Below are 16,510 nucleotides of genomic sequence, written 5' to 3' on the forward strand. Positions count from 1 at the left end.
TATCTTGTCTTTTTCTCATGTTCCTTTGTTTCTCCACTTTAAAGGGTTTTCAGATCCAATAGTTTCCAGTTTTGTTGCTACCACCATCAGTTCTCACTTGGATCACTTCAGAGAATTTCTGATCAGCCTCACTCATAAAGCTCTTTAGAGTGAGCTTTTACAGATTTGTTCTGATTGTTGCTCCTCTGCTTAAACACATCCCATGTCTTCCCGCTGCTCCTGCAGGTTGATGTCCTTACCTATTCCATATACTTTCTGTCAGCTTGCCCTTGCTTGCCTCTTCAGTCCTCTTGTTTCCACCCACACTTCAATTCCTGCAAGTCTCAGCTTGTGTTTCACTTGTAGGTATATTATTCCTGACCACCAGATTTAAAATAAGGCTTCTGGTTTTTCCTTCTCACAGAACTTTGGGACCCCCTCCACTACTTTATTGTTCACTTAGCATCTAATCTTTACTATATTGCAAAATCATGAAGGCAAGTCGTATCAGTTTTCTTCATTGTATATTCTTGTGTCTGCCTCAGTTTTTAGCATGCATACATACTATTACTATATATGCAGTAAATATTTGTAAATGAATGAACGAGATAAGAAAATATAGTAACTTAGCAGTTCAGTTCAGTTCATTTGCTTAGTCGTGTCTGACTCTGTGACCCCATGGACTGCCCCACGCCAGGCTTCCCTGTCCATCACCAACTCCCGGAGCTTGCTCAAACTCATGTCCATCTAGTCGGTGATACCATCCAACCATCTCATCCTCTGTCATCCCCTTCTCCTCCTGCCTTCAGTCTTTCCCAGCATCAGGGTCTTTTCAAATGAGTCAGTTCTTCATGTCAGGTGGTCAAAGTATTGGAGTTTCAGCTTCAGCATTAGTCCTTCCAATATTCAGGACTGATTCAATATTAGTTCTTCTAATATTCAGTCCATCCTTTAGGATGGTTTGATTTCCTTGCAGTCGAAGGGATTCTCAAGTCTTCTCCAACACCACAGTTCAAAAGCATCAATTCTTAGGTGCTCAGCTTTCTTTATAGTCCAACTCTCACATCCATACATGACTGCTGGAAAAACTGTAGCTTTGACTATATGGACCTTTGTTGGCAAAGTAATGTCTCTGCTTTTTAATATGCTGTCTAGATTGGCTATAGCTTTTCTTCCAAGGAGCAAGCATCTTTTAATTTCATGGCTGCAGTCACCATCTGCAGTGATTTTGGAGCCCAAGGAAATAAAGTCTGTCACTGTTTCCATTGTTTCCCCATCTATTTGCCATGAAGTGATGAGACCGGATGCCATGATCTTCATTTTTTGAATGTTGAGGTTTAAGCCAACTTTTTCACTCTCGTCTTTACTTTCATCAAGAGGCTCTTTAATTCTTCACTTTCTGCCATAAGGGTGGTGTCATCTCCATATCTGAGGTTATTGATATTTCTCCCGACAATCTTGATTTCAGCTTGTGCTTCATCCAGCCAGGCATTTCGCATGATGTACTCTGCATGTAAGTTAAATAAGCGGGGTGACAGTACACAGCCTTGGCATATTCTTTTCCCAGTTTGGAACCAGCCTGTTGTTCCATGTCCAGTTCTAACTGTTGCTTCCTGACCTGCATACAGATTTCTCAGGAGGCAGGTAAAGTGGTATGGTATTCCCGTCTCTTTTAAGTTTTTTTTTTTTTTTTTTTTTAAAGTATTTTTGACAGCTTGTTGTGATCCACACAGTCAAAGGCTTTGGCATAGTCAATAACGAAGAAGTAGTAAATGTTTTTCTGAAACTCTCTTGCTTTTTCGATGATCAAGCAGATGTTGGCAATTTGATCTCTGGTTCCTCTGCCTTTTCTAAAGCCGGCTTGAACATCTGGAAGTTCAGGGCTCATGTACTGTTGAAGCCTGGCTTGGAGAATTTTGAGTATTACTGTGCTAGCGTGTGAGATGAGTGCAATTGTGTGGTAGTTTGAACATTGTTTGGCATTGCCTTTCTTTGGAATTGGAATGAAAACTGACCTTTTCCAATCTTGTGGCCACTGCTGAGTTTTCCAAATTTGCTGGCATATTGAGTGCAGCACTTTCACAGCATCATCTTTTAGGATTTGAAATAGCTTAACTGGAACTCCATCACCTCCAGGAGCTTTGTTCGAAGTGATGCTTCCTAAGGCCAACTTGACTTCACATTCCAGGATGTCTGGCTCTAAGTGAGTGATCACACCATTGTGGTTATTTGGGTCATGAAGATCTTTTTTGTATAGTTTTTCTGTGTTTTCTTGCCACCTCTTCTTAATATCTTCTGCTTTTGTTAGGTCCATACCTTTCCTATCCTTTATTGTGCCCATCTTTGCATGAAATGTTCCCTTGGTATCTTTCGTTTTCTTGAAGAGATCCTTTAGTTTTTCCTATTCTGTTATTTTCCTTTATTTCTTTGCAGTGATCACTGAGGAAGGCATTCTTATCTCTCCCTACTATTCTTTGGAACTCTGCATTCAAATGGGTATATCTTTCCTTTGCTTTTAGCTTTATAGCTTTATTATAGTAAGTTAGCAAGATGTAGGCAAATACAGTAAATAGGCAGTTTAGGGTAGTATACAATTTCCAATCCACTGGTGTTTTATGAGCTACTTTACTGAGCCATCACAACTTGGCTGTCTTTTTGCTTAGTCCAGGGTACAATGTAGTGAGAATCAGAAAGATTATTTGACGGTAGTACAATACATTATTAGAGAGCTCTTTGTAAGCAACTAAAGATGCTTTATTGGCTGATATAATAGGAGGTATTGTTTGTGTCCCAGTCATTCACAAAGAGAATACTTCTACTTCTATATGACCATGGGTTTTTTGTCTGTATTGAGGGAACATTATTTTAAGAATCTGGTTTTAAATGCCAGAACTTTATTGCTCTTTTAGGGCTCGGTTCTTATCCATGGCCCCTTTCCTTACCTCAACAAAGGGAAAGATCATGACTGTTTTATGTCGGCTGATAAACCTACCTGTTTAAAAAATTTATTTTTAATTGGAGGATAACTGCTTTAGAGTATTGTGTTGGAAGCCTGCCTGTTTTTTTTAAAGTGATCATTATCAAGAATTTGGCTTAATATAAAATTTTATTTCTCATCTGTTTTTTGGATCCTTGCAAGAATCAGTGTTGCATGAATTGTGGTATTTGTTGTCCACTTAAGTACTGGTATCTGTTGTCCCCTCATAGCAATTAAGTGATCATCCTAGATTGTGGGTGGGGAGGTTAGCTGGCAAACATTCTTGCAAGAACCTCCTAGTAAAACAAAAATTTTATAAACTAATGCCCAAAGAGGCTGAACTTAGGATAGTGTTTGCTATATAACTTTGGCAACTGAAAAAATTTTTAAGTTGAAAATGTTACTGTGCCCATGTATGTGGCATTTTATCTGTAAATGACCCTTAGATTATTTTTTTTCCTAGTGTCCTTGCATTGTCTCAATATTCTGCAGGAGCTCTTTGTTTGGACCCTAAGAGCAATAAGAGCTTTTAACACATACTGATAAAATGACACAAGACAAAAGTAGAATTGACTTTTTTTCATGTGTAAATACTGCTGGTGGTATATATATTAAAGAGAAATTTAGTAATTGTATATACTAAGGAAAGTTTATTATGCACTAATATATGCTTAGCTCACTTTTTGTATAGGTACTAGAACTACTTCTGTCTTGTGTTGAGACATTGAACACTTTTATAGTTAGTATGTGCATGTAGAAAATGTACTTCCTTCTGATCTACAAGTATGAAAACTTTCCCTTCTCTCCTGACAAGACTCTCCATGCCCACAATGAAGAGTGGGGTGCTAAAGGGGAAGGTGGTGGTTAGATAATTGGTAACTCAGCATTAACTACATGTCCTTTTCCTAAAATAAGTTTCTCTTTAGCGTTTCTGAAGTGTAAGGACCCAGAATGGTGTTAACTCATGAACAGATTACTAGACTTTGAGTGGTTTTGGAGAAATCAAAATCAAATGAGAACTTGGATCTTGTAATTCTGTTAAATCAGCAAATGCTTATTTAAAGCTGCAAGATTTTTAAATATGCAAGATACACTTTGAGCCCAGTGGGAGATTCAGAGTATTGTAGACAAATTTCTGAGTTTCAGGAACATAAGAGAATATACACAGTTTATCTTTTACTGAAAAAAAATTATGGTGTATAGTTGATTTACAGTGTTATATTACTTTCTGCTCTACAGCAGAGTGAATCAATTAATACATTTACGTATATCCACTCTTTCTTAAGATTCTGTTCCCGTATAGGTCATTACACAGTATTTAGTAGAGTTCCCTGTGCTATACAGTAAATTCTCACTAGTTATCCATTTTATATAGAGTAGTGTGTATGTCAATCCCAATCTCCCAATTTTTTCCTCCCCTACAAAGTGTAAAATCTCATGATTCTCCTTCCTGATTTAATTTTTTTGGAGTTTTTTTCTTCCTATTAAACTTCTGCTTTGAAAGTTCCCGGAAGTTGGGACAAGGAAGTAAAAGAGAGATGGTTGCCTAAATTCTCCAGGATAGGGGAGAGTTATTGACTAGTTTCTGTTAGTGAGTGATTCCACTGTAACTATTATTACTAGTGGTCTACAGTAGAAGTTTTTAGATTCCTTACTTCTCTGTTACTTGGTTTAGTCAATACAAGGATGCATTTGCTTAGCCAGAATGCAAAATTTACAGGCTTGAGTGGTCTTGGCAAATTTTATGGGGCAGGAGGAAGAACAGGCATTTGGGAGAGGAGGCAGCGGAAGGAATCTCAGGCAAGGGAAAGGCATGGGCAGAGTCCCAGAAGACAAACAAAACTTGTGGTGGACACAGTTTTCACATAGACCTAATCAGTGGTCCTACCTTATGTGTTTTCAAGATTGCCACAGTTTTCTTTTGTAATTACCATTCCTTTTATTTTTAGGCATGATATTTAATGTGTTTTAAAGTTTAACATTAAAGGAGGAGTTACTTTGTTTGAGAAAATATCAAAGGCTGAAGAATCTTGATCTAAATAATGATTTATAAGGGAGATCTAAGGGAGATTTCTAATGAAATCCCCCATAGTTGTCCTTGGTTCAGAGAAGAGTCCTCAGGACTAGAAAGAGAAATAGGGGAGCTCCAGAGAGGCTCCCTGGTCAGAACCATTTGATCTTCACAACAGAATGAAAAATATTTTAACTATAAATGCAGATGTTCATTATTATAAATAGGGTAAATTCATCACTGCTGTCAGAGGAAAAGCTCTTGGCTATTTAACATGATGGTGGAGAAATCTTAAGATGAGTAGAACAGTTGAAAACCATTTAAGGAAGATTTCTCCTGTCCCGATTCTCTGGAATGTTTAGGGCTAAGTTCTTAGTTTCTGATACCTTAAAAGTTTTCAAGTGTTCTGTTGTTAAGAACCATTATTTAGTTAAAAAGAAAAAAGACATTTAGAGGATGACATCAGAATTTTAGAATTACCTATAGTTCTGTAACCCTAAAAACTTATTTTCATTTTTGCATGGTATCTTTTAATCCTGTATGCATACTTTCTTAGTAGTGATACTTTAAAAACTGAAGAAGGAATACCAAGATCTAGAGAATTTTGTATGATTCCTTTTTCTTTTTAAGGTACGTGTTGGGCGGTGGAGCACTGTGCATGGAACTACTCACAAAACAGGTGACTATTTTTCTTATGGCACTCAGGTATTTCAACCTCGGTAGAGTGTTTTAATTATGTAAGTTAGATTCTAAGTGGACAGAGCTGTTTGTAATAGTACCTACTTTAAAATATATATTTTTTTTTGCTAATAGCACCTATTTTAATAATGAAAGCTATTTAAACCAGTAAAATGACATTGTACTTGGTGCTTAAACTATGCTAGGATGGGCAATAAGAGTGAGGTATGTTATAATTCGCTCATTTGTTGCTCTTACAACACAGCTTTCTTTGTTTTGTGAGATTTTGGAAATGGTCCAACTTTACTTTTACTGCCTGACTACAAACTTAACATAAATTTGATACTACTGAGTTGTTATATGCCATTTTCTTAAGCTTTCCTGAGTGAGAATCAGGAATACCACAGTGTTTTAGAGAAGTGTTTTCTTCTTTCTATAGGGCTGGAGCAGTGCCTATTCAATAGAATCGGTCATCATGCAAATCAATGCCACCTTAGTTAAAGGCAAAGCCAGAGTGCAGTTTGGAGCAAATAAGGTACTTTTATTAAGAATATCACATTAACTATGAGATACTTTTCCTGTTATGAAGCTTCTACCTGTTCTTTTAGTCTTTGTTATTTCTACTATAATTAAATATGTCTATGGTTTAAAATTTATTATTGGTTTATATATACTAGTGAATAAAAAATTGTATGTAGTTACATGCTTCCCCAAATTGAGATCTCATTGTAATAGTTAATTCCTAGTAAGCATATATGCACTAGGCTCTAATCTAAACTTTTTATCTGTATTAACTTTCTATCCTCTAATAACCTAAAGTAGGTACTATTATTGTCCTCATTTTGTAGATGAGGAAACTGAAGCACAGAGAAGTTAGGTGACTCATGTAAGGTCACAGGTGGAGAGTGAGGATTCGAACCAGACGTTCTAGCTGTTAGTCTCTGCTCTTACCCACCGTCTTCTGTTCTTTATTCACTTACCATATCAGAAATATCTTTCATGTCTAATTATAGTTATCTGTGAACACTTAAGACCAAAACAAACTCTGAAGTTAGTATATTTTGGAAAAGTGTGTGATGGAAATCATCCCTACCTGACATTAAAAAAAAAATTCTGTATGTTCCTAAAATTCCTTGTGAATTTTGTATTAAATACCTATCCAAATAGTACTAAATCTAAGTAAGTATATCTAACTGTATTGCACATCAAATCAAGAGCTCACTGGAATCAATGCACAGAGGAAGCAGAAAATTGATTCTCTAAGGGGACTAAAGTGGTCTCATGTTAATTGTAGCCACAGTTCTCATCAGTAGCAAATGCCAATACTCTTTAGAAGAAAGGATTTCTGAATTAAGACTATAAGATTCTCAGAGATTAAGATCAGTTCAGTTCAGTCACTCAGTCGTGTCCGACTCTTTGTGTCCCCGTGGACTGCAGCATGCCAGGCTTCCCTGTCCATCACCAACTCCCGGAGCTTGCTCAAACTCATGTCCATTGAGTCGGTGATGCCATCCAACCATCTCATCCTCTGTCGTCCCCTTCTCCTCCTGTCTTCAATCTTTCCCAGCATCAGGGTCTTTTCCAATGAGTCAGTTCTTTGCATCAGGTGGCCAAAGTATTGGAATTTTAGCTTCAGCATTAGTCCTTCCAATGAATATTCAGGACTGCTTTCCTTTAGGATGGACTGGTTTGACCTCCTTGCAGTCCAAGGGATTCTCAAGAGTCTTCTCCAACACTACAGTTCAAAAGCATCAATTCTTAGATGCTCAGCTTTCTTTATAGTCCAACTCTCACAACCATACATGACTATTGGAAAAACCATAGCTTTGACTAGGTGGACCTTTGTTGGCAAAGTAATGTCTCTGCTTTTTAATATGCTATCTTGGTTGGTCATAGCTTTTCTTCCAGGGAGGAAGTGTTTTTTAATTTCATGTTTGCAGTCATCATCTGCAGTGATTTTGGAGCCCCCAAAAATAAAGTCACTGTTTCCATTGTTTTCCCATCTATTTGCCATGAAGTGATGGGACCGGATGCCATGATCTTTGTTTTTTGAATGTTGAGTTTTAAGCCATCTTTTTCACTTGACAGTGAAAGATGACAAGCACCCAAGTAGACAACCTAACATACATGAGAACTGGCAGAAACAATGACTAAGAGACACAGAGTCACAAAGACTTGAAGTTTTGGAATTAGCAGATATTAAAATTGTGAGAAAATGAATACTTATGTGTAATATCTAGTGATCAGAGAAAAGAATCTATAGAAATGAAGAATGTTAAAATGAGAAACTGATTAGACATCAGAACAGAGAATTATTAGAAGAAATAACCCAGAATGTTGCACAGAGGGACCCAGGAATAGATAGTACAGCAGAAGATAAGAGGTAGAGATCAGAATGAGGTGTAAAACATGTCTTATTTGAATCCCAGGAGGACATAATAAAATCATATTAAAAAGTGAGGAATAGAAATCAGAAAGTGAAGTTATAAAAGCAAATCCAAATAAATAAATCATAACAAATATAAATGCACAGAAGTTACCAGTTAGTTTGAATTAAGTGGTCTTTAAGAAGTGTATTTATTTATTTTTATTAAAATTTTTTGGAAATACAGTTGATCTATAGTGTTAATTTTTTTCTGTACAGCAAAGTGACTCAGTTATACATTTATGAATATATTCTTTTTAATTTTCTATTATAATTTGTCACAAGAAGTATGTTTAACATGTGAGGATACAAAGAGATGGATTTTTTTTTTAAAGGAAGAAGATAATAGAGATAGACCAGTATAGGCATACCTTGGAGATATTATGGGTTCAGTTTCAGACTTCTTCAGTAAAGCCAGTATCACAATAAAACAAACCACATGAACTTTTTGGTTTCCTGGTATGTGTAACAGTTACACTGTACTGTAGTCTCCTAAGTGTGTAACAGCATTATGTCTAAACAACAATGTACATGCCTTAATTAAAAAATATTACTAAATGCTAACCATCATCTGAGCCTTCAGCTAGTGGTAGTGGTTAACACCAAAAATCAGTGATCCCAGATCATTGTAACAAACATAGTAATGAAAAAGTTTGAAGTATTTCAAATTGCCAAAATGTGACACAGACACACAAAGTCAGCCAGTGTTCTTGGGGGAAATGGAGCCAGTAGACTTGCTTGGTGCAGTGCTGTCAAACTGTTAAAATCTGCAACAAAAAAAATGTGGCATTTGCCAGGTGCAGTAAAGTGAAGTGCAGTAAAATGAGGTTTGCCTGTATACATTGACAAAAAGGTGATTTAGCTGTGTAAACAGTGTGATTTTAGAACACAGTATAACGTGTGGTTTTGGAACAAAGCATTAGTTCAGTCAGTTCAGTCGCTCAGTCGTGTCCAACTCTTTGCGATCCCATGAATCGCAGCACGCCAGGCCTCCCTGTTCATCACCAATTCCTGGAGTTCACTCAGACTCACGCCCATTGAGTCAGTGATGCCATCCAGCCATCTCATCCTCTGTCGTCCCCTTCTCCTCCTGCCCCCAATCCCTCCCAGCATCAGAGTCTTTTCCAATGAGTCAACTCTTCGCATGAGGTGGCCAAATTACTGGAGTTTCAGCTTTAGCACATTCCTTCCAAAGAAATCCCAGGGTTGATCTCCTTCAGAATGGACTGGTTGGATCTCCTTGCAGTCCAAGGGACTCTCAAGAGTCTTCTCCAACACCACAGTTCAAAAGCATCAATTCTTCGGCACTCAGCCTTCTTCACAGTCCAACTCTCACATCCATACATGACCACTGGAAAAACCATAGCCTTGATTAGACGGACCTTAGTTGGCAAAGTAATGTCTCTGCTTTTCAATATGCTATCTAGGTTGGTCATAACTTTCCTTCCAAGGAGTAAGCGTCTTTTAATTTCATGGCTGCAATCACCATCTACAGTGATTTTGGAGCCCCCAAAAATAGTCTGACACTATTTCCACTGTTTCCCCATCTATTTGCCACGAAGTGATGGGACCAGAGTCCATGATTATAGTTTTCTGAATGTTGAGCTTTAAGCCAAATTTTTCACTCTCCACTTTCACTTTCAGCAAGAGGCTTTTTAGTTCTTCTTCACTTTCTGCCATAAGGGTGGTATCATCTGCATATCTGAGGTTATTGATATTTCTCCCGGCAGTCTTGATTCCAGCTTGTGCTTCTTCCAGCCCAGCATTTCTCATGATGTACTCTGCAGAGAAGTTAAATAAGCAGGGTGACAATATACAGCCTTGATGTACTCCTTTTCCTATTTGGAACCACTCTGTTGTTCCATGTCCAGTTCTAACTGTTGCTTCCTGGCCTGCATATAGGTTTCTCAAGAGGCAAGTCAGGTATTCTAGTATTCCCATCTCTTTCAGAATTTTCCACAGTTTGTTGTGATTCACACAGTCAAAGGCTTTGGCATAGTCAATAAAGCAGAAATAGATGTTTTTCTGGAACTCTCTTGCTTTTTCCATGATCCTGCAGATGTTGGCAATTTGATCTCTGGTTCCTCTGCCTTTTCTAAAACCAGCTTGAACATCTGGTAGTTCTCGGTTCACGTATTGCTGAAGCCTGGCTTGGAGAATTTTGAGCATTACTTTACTAGCCTGTGAGATGATTGCAATTGTGTGGTAGTTTGAGCATTCTTTGGCATTGCCTTTCTTAGGGATTGGAAAGAAAACTGACCTTTTCCAGTCCTGTGGCCACTGCTGAGTTTTCCAAATTTGCTGGCATATTGAGTGCAGCACTTTCACAGCATCATCTTTCAGGATTTGAAATAGCTCAACTGGAATTCCATCACCTCCACTAGCTTTGTTTGTAGTGATGCTTTCTGAGGTCCACTTTATTTCACATTCCAGTGACTACTTGATGATAAAAGTCTCATTTAACCAGGAGGATATAGTTTTTTACTCTAGGTCATGCTGTCTATCATTTCTCAAAAAATGCAGGGGACAGTGACTAATAACAATAGGCTGTACATTAATTTTCTTGTTTAATCTTTAGGATATACAAGGGTACTAATAAGAGTAGTTTATTTGAATGGAAGAAGGAAGGTGGGTGAGGAAAGGAACTGGGTGGTTGCAGGCCAGGTAGGAATGAAAGTTGTCATTTGGAATGTGTTTATACACATTCTTATGCTATGAATTTATTAAAAAATTAGGTGACATAACATAATAGATGTGAACCACTATGGAGAATGCTTGTGATAATTCTCCACGATGGAGAATTGGAAGTTAAGATGTAGGCAAGTTGTACTTATGGGGATAAAATTAATAAAATCAATCCTAAACTTGGTCCCATAGAAGACATTCTAATCTGTAGAGGTTAACAAAAGAAGATTGCTTTAGTAGTGTGACTTGCTATCACTTATGGGCATTCTTCAGGTTTAACTCAAATTGTTATCCAGATGTATAGTCGTTAAAGCCTAGTGTTTTCCTTACCTGAAGGCAGTATTTTGTAGTTTATTTATTTATTTTTTTTGATGGAAGTTATGAGGAAGAGTTTTCTGTCAGTGGACATGTATGATTTTATATTTCTAGATACAAATGTTTTTTTCTTTTTTGAAGTAATAGTTGATTTATAATGTGTTAATTTCTGCTCTACAGCAGTGATTGTTATACACACACATATATATACAGACACATATATACATATATATGTACATGTACATTCTCCTTGCATCCAAATAACACCTTTAACTTTATTCATAAAGCCTTGTACTTGTGCAGTGGCAGGAGGACTTAGCACATGAACTGTGAATTTTGTAGATCTTTATTAGAAAACAGTTTTGATTTTGTTATCCCTCTAAAATAGCTGGGAATAATGAAATTGGGAAGTTTACTTTTCAAATGGAAATACTTGGTTTCTTGTGTTCTTTTAAGTACAGCAGTGATGCAAATAATCCATCAATTATTTATAATGATTTTCATCTACTTATAGTTTTGATATAAAATGTATAATTCTCTTTCAGAATCAATATAATCTAGCAAGAGCCCAGCAATCCTATAATTCCATTGTACAGATACATGAGAAAAATGGTACGTTTACTTCAATAAGTATTTATTGCCATATGTGAAATTTTACATAATGGACTGTTTACTTATTTTGTTTTATTCTTCTGTTTTTGCTTTAATTTCTTACAAAATATGGTTACCAGAGTGAAAAAATTTAACTTGAGGATACACATATTGTGCTTCATTCAAAATCTTTGTATCCTAAATACTTGGGCTGGGAATCTCTGAGTCAAACATTCTTGAGTAGATTAATGAATGAATCAATTTACCTACTTGAAATGTGTGATATTGGGATAGGAACCGAGTTAAAGGCAATTCTAAAGGTGGAGTTCTTGCTGTTAATACTGAGTAAGTTGCAATCAGGATCATAAGCCAGTTGCTGAACCATTTTCAGACCGTTTAATGCTTTTTGACAGTTGTGCAGATTTATTTATTCAAGTAAAAAAGTTCTAACTTCAGTCTATACTTAAAAATAGACTGAATTGTAAATTTTAAAAAATATCTTTCAAAAGTTTATTGGACTTATTTTCAATTTTTCTTGTATTCACAAGGCATGTTTGGAGTTTTTGTCTCTAATAGTGAGATGACAACGGAGAAGGCAGTGGCACCCCACTCCAGTCCTCTTGCCTGGAAAATCCCATGGACTGAGGAGCCTGGTAGGCTGCAGTCCATGGGGTCACTAAGAGTCGGGCACGACTGAGCGACTTCACTTTCGCTTTTCAGTTTCATGCATTGGAGAAGGAAATAGCAACCCACTTCAGTGTTCTTGCCTGGAGAATCCCAGGGACAGGGGAGCCTGGTGGGCTGCCGTCTATGGGGTCGTACAGAGTCGGAGACGACTGAAGTGACTTAGCAGCAGCAGCAGTGAGATGACAAAGAAGTAGACTTGGAGTCAAGACCGATTATCAGGTGCCATTTGGGTCACTCACTAGCTCTGTGGCCCTGAGCAAGTCCCATTACCTCTCAGCCTCAGTTTTCTCATCTCTAAAGGTGGTATGATTTCTGTCTTGCCAAATGTGAGGAAGGAGATTAGTTGTGTGTGTGTGTGCAGCACTTAATAACCAAGTGTGCTGATATTCATGGTAGCTGGGGTAGTGGAATGGATGCATTTTTGTGCAGAGGAGGTTAATTGATAGGAAGTAGTTTTTCTTCAAGAGTATCTACAGTAAAGTGTTCTTTAGTTAGAATGTGGTAGCTTGTGACTTAATATTTGTGTTTTTTGTGTGCTCACTTTCATTTAAGTGATAGAGCAAACGTGTCGCTTTTGCAGTGACTGCTTACTTTTGAAAGAATAGTATTCAAAACAATTTTCAAGCTTCTGAAGAGGGAAATGATAAAATTTGAGGACAAAGCTGGGTTTTCATAATAATCATCTCTAGCACGCTAAAATTACAGACCCAAAGATGCCTATATGCTCCTTTATTAAGCACGTGGACACTCCGCAAGTCTTGGTATATTTATACTGTTGGACGCGCAGCTTCCTACCAAACAATACTTTGTCTCAGTCTCATTTGCCTTTTTAGAGAGAGCTTATCTTGTTGTTACCTTAGGGTGTTCCCTGGTGGCTCAGACGGTAAAGCCTCTGGCTACAATGCGGGAGACCCGGGTTTGATCCCTGGGTCAGGAAGATCCTCTGGAGAAGGAAATGGCAACCCACTCCAGTACTCTTGCCTGAAAATCCCATGGATGGAGGAGCCTGGTAGGCTACAGTCTATGGGTTCGCAAAGAGTCAGACACGACTGAGCGACTTCACTTTTTATCTTGTTGAGCATAGAAACACGTTTTTCTTATCTCTTATTTTTTGTTAAATTAGACATTATAGTCAGCATTCAAAAATGTTTATGGAAAGCACCTGTATTTCAGAAAGTGTAGGTCTGTGTGTAATTAGCTATGAAGAAAGAGCAATAGATTCAGATTCAAGAGATGGATTCTAGTTAACCTGCTGCTGCTAAATCTGATCTTGAGCTTAATCACTTAATCAGGGCACCTGCTGAGATGGCACCCTCACTGGTAAAATGACATCACTGCACTGACGACAGTCCAAGTTCCTCATACTCTAAAATACCAGGATTTTGTTTGGGGGACAGTTATTTTTAGTTCAGTTTCCTATATAAAACTTAGCCTGTTGTCTAATATTCCACACTCTCCTCTTTAGGTAGAAATGCCACCAATACAGAGATCTCACCTTGAAAATTCAAGTACAGTTTATTCATAGAAAATAACTATATTGTGAATATATCAGAATGTTGTGTTACCAACCCAAGTATAAGCTTAATTTTTACAAATAGGTTTAAACAGGGAAATTACGAGTAAAGAAAACTATGGGTAGAGAAAGTATGTAACCTTGCTAAAATGTCACTTCTCCTAGTTGGTTTAAGAATTAAAATATGTTAACTTTTTTTTTCCCCATTCTTTTTCAGGCTGGTACACCCCTCCAAAGGAAGATGGCTAAATGTGTTGACTTTTGTATGCTTGGACCAGTGTTGCTTTAAAGAAAATCTTCCCAACATGCAGACAAGCTTTGAGTGCCCCTATAACAGCAGTACCGAAGATGTTAGCTAATAGATATTTTAGTGGATAATCTGTCAACTGATCCAGCATAAGTTACAGCCTTTCCATTTTTCTCATTTTAGGTATCTTGGACTGAGCAGTGGGGCCTTTACTGTATTTTTTCTGATAAATACACATACTGGCCACTCCTTATCATCTCTTTCTTGAAAGGTGAAATGTCTTAAGTAGACAAGTCAGCATCAGGTTACTGAAGTTATGACTTGAGGGCAAATTTCCCATTTTTGAGCTTGTGTGTTATGAGGATTTACAATATATTGTTCCATTAAAGCCAATAAAGTTTAATCAATGTTTAATATTGGTTTAGAAAATTTAAGGTGTTCTGAATCACAGTAGCTTTTTCAGGTTAAAACTATTTTATGATATTGCCAAAATAATGACAGGAAATGTACTTGTTAAACTGTTAAACTTCTTTTTTTTGGCTATGAAGATCTGAACTATCTGCTGAAGATTTGCTCTTAATTGAGTTGAACTTTTTAGGCAGAGCAAAGCAAGGCTGTGTCAATTCAGCTTGTGTGTAGTAATTTCCACTGGGGCATCAGAGTCTTGCTGAGCTGAATCTGCTTCTTGTTGGTTCAATATTTCTTATGAAGAAGAGCTTGAAGTATAGAGCTTGAATTATTTAAAATACTAAGTCATTCTACGTTTCCATTTTATTAACGGGATGTTGCAATCAGTTGTAAACTAATAATCTTATAAAGTGATTGGCACAAAGACTTCTTGAACAAAACTTCAGTTAAGTACAAAAAGTATCTAATTTGGAGACTTAAATTTTTCCTATAGTCATAATAATGGCTTTTACATTGAAAGACTAATAGGAATTCTACATATATTAATTCTTTTATAAAATCTAGATTCAAATCAGTGTACTCTCCATTTCATTGCCTTACCTGAATTAGTCCTGTTGGGTTGGTAATAGATTTTTTTTTTTTAATGTACCCAAATTTGATTTAAAAGTAAACTCTAGTTATTAAGCACTTTTAAAAAGAAACCCAGAAGCACATTTTTTTCTGCACAAACCAGTTACAAAGTTCAAAAGTGTGTCTTATGCTTTAAGACTCAGTTTTTAACTTTGTAAACCACATCTGAAAAACATGGCACTTCTGCATTATTGTGTTTAATTTCTTTTCCTTTTTTTTCTTCTTTCCTATTTTGGTTAAGAGGATAGTAGAAAAAGATTTTCTGGCATTCTTGTTCATTCGGTTAATTTGTATACAGTTCCAATTGCCAGTTGCTCAGATAACAAGTGACAAGGCAGAATTCTTTAAAGCATTAAAGTTCCTTAAACCTAAGGCTAAATCTTGAATACATTATTGAATTCTTTAATATCCTGATGGCTAGCAGATTGACAGCTGCACATTTGGCATGCTTTGGTTTTTGGTTTTGGGGGGTTTTTTGGACTTTATTTTTCATTGCAGATTTATTTGGCAATGTACAGTAAATTTTGTAAACTTGCATCAAGTTTATGAATAAAGAACCATTTAAAAAATAACTCTTTCACTTTCCTTTTGTAACAGATACTCTTTGAGTTTCTATAGGCTCTGTTGGGTTTCTGGAATAGGATCATATATGGTGGGATGGGGTGAGGAGAGGCTTAAGGTAGATTGATTTCACAAGAGAAAGCTGGAGAACCCAGAATTGGTGTGTATAGACTTGGCATACTCAGGGTTTCCTCAACCTCTTCCCTTGTGCACACTGATTCTTTAATATAAATTCAAATGCTACTTTCTTCATCGCTTTCCTAATTCCCCAAGGGTACAGTATCTGTTCCCTGTTCAGTGTACCCATAGCCTCTTGACACAATTGTCAATTTCTCACATACAAGAAGTACAGAAGTAGGAAAACTCCAGGCGTAGTACCTCTGCTGCTTTGAGACCTTTCTGTGTTGGTTTCATCTTTGGATAGAATTGAATGTGCAGCCACCTTAATCCATCCAGAGGTAGATAATGGCCCTGTGGTCCAGTGTCTCCTTAGGACATGAGAAAGTCTTTAGAGGTCCCCCTACCCACCCCCCCACCCCTCAAAAAACACAACTTTTTCTTGGCCTAGAACTAGAGCATTTGTCTACCCCTAAATTAATGGCTGGTCAAAAGAATGAAACTATCATAATTAGTTTGGATCAGTGGTTTTCAAGGTATAATTTGTTGGAGAACTCTGGAGACTCCTGAGACCCTTTTAGGAGGTTTTTAAGGTCAAAACAACACTAAACCATTATTTGATATTTTCACTCTCATTCTCTCACAAGTGTACAGTGGAGTTTTCCAGAGGCTACATGATGTGACAG

The 16,510-nt window shown here is 37.1% G+C and overlaps 2 protein-coding genes across 3 annotated transcripts in view; one reads left to right on the forward strand and one right to left on the reverse strand.

Annotated features, from left to right (window-relative positions):
• UBE2Q2 (ubiquitin conjugating enzyme E2 Q2) overlaps positions 1–15,718 on the forward strand; it is a 61,631-nt gene extending 45,913 nt beyond the window's left edge. Inside the window, exons 10-13 of one of the 2 annotated variants that reach the window (XM_018066095.1) lie at positions 5,598–5,646; positions 6,085–6,180; positions 11,616–11,682; positions 14,079–15,718. In XM_018066095.1, the coding sequence (XP_017921584.1) occupies positions 5,598–5,646; positions 6,085–6,180; positions 11,616–11,682; positions 14,079–14,110 (244 nt within the window). In that variant the 3' untranslated portion in view covers positions 14,111–15,718. The remainder of the gene's footprint in view (positions 1–5,597; positions 5,647–6,084; positions 6,181–11,615; positions 11,683–14,078) is intronic. The other variant, XM_018066096.1, reaches the window with a different exon arrangement.
• The window catches only part of NRG4 (neuregulin 4), a 186,047-nt gene that overhangs the window by 24,304 nt on the left and 145,233 nt on the right, over positions 1–16,510 (reverse strand). The window lies entirely within an intron of this gene.

The sequence above is a fragment of the Capra hircus genome, chromosome 21 (genome assembly GCF_001704415.2).
Source record: "Capra hircus breed San Clemente chromosome 21, ASM170441v1, whole genome shotgun sequence".
Classification (NCBI taxonomy): domain Eukaryota; kingdom Metazoa; phylum Chordata; class Mammalia; order Artiodactyla; family Bovidae; genus Capra; species Capra hircus.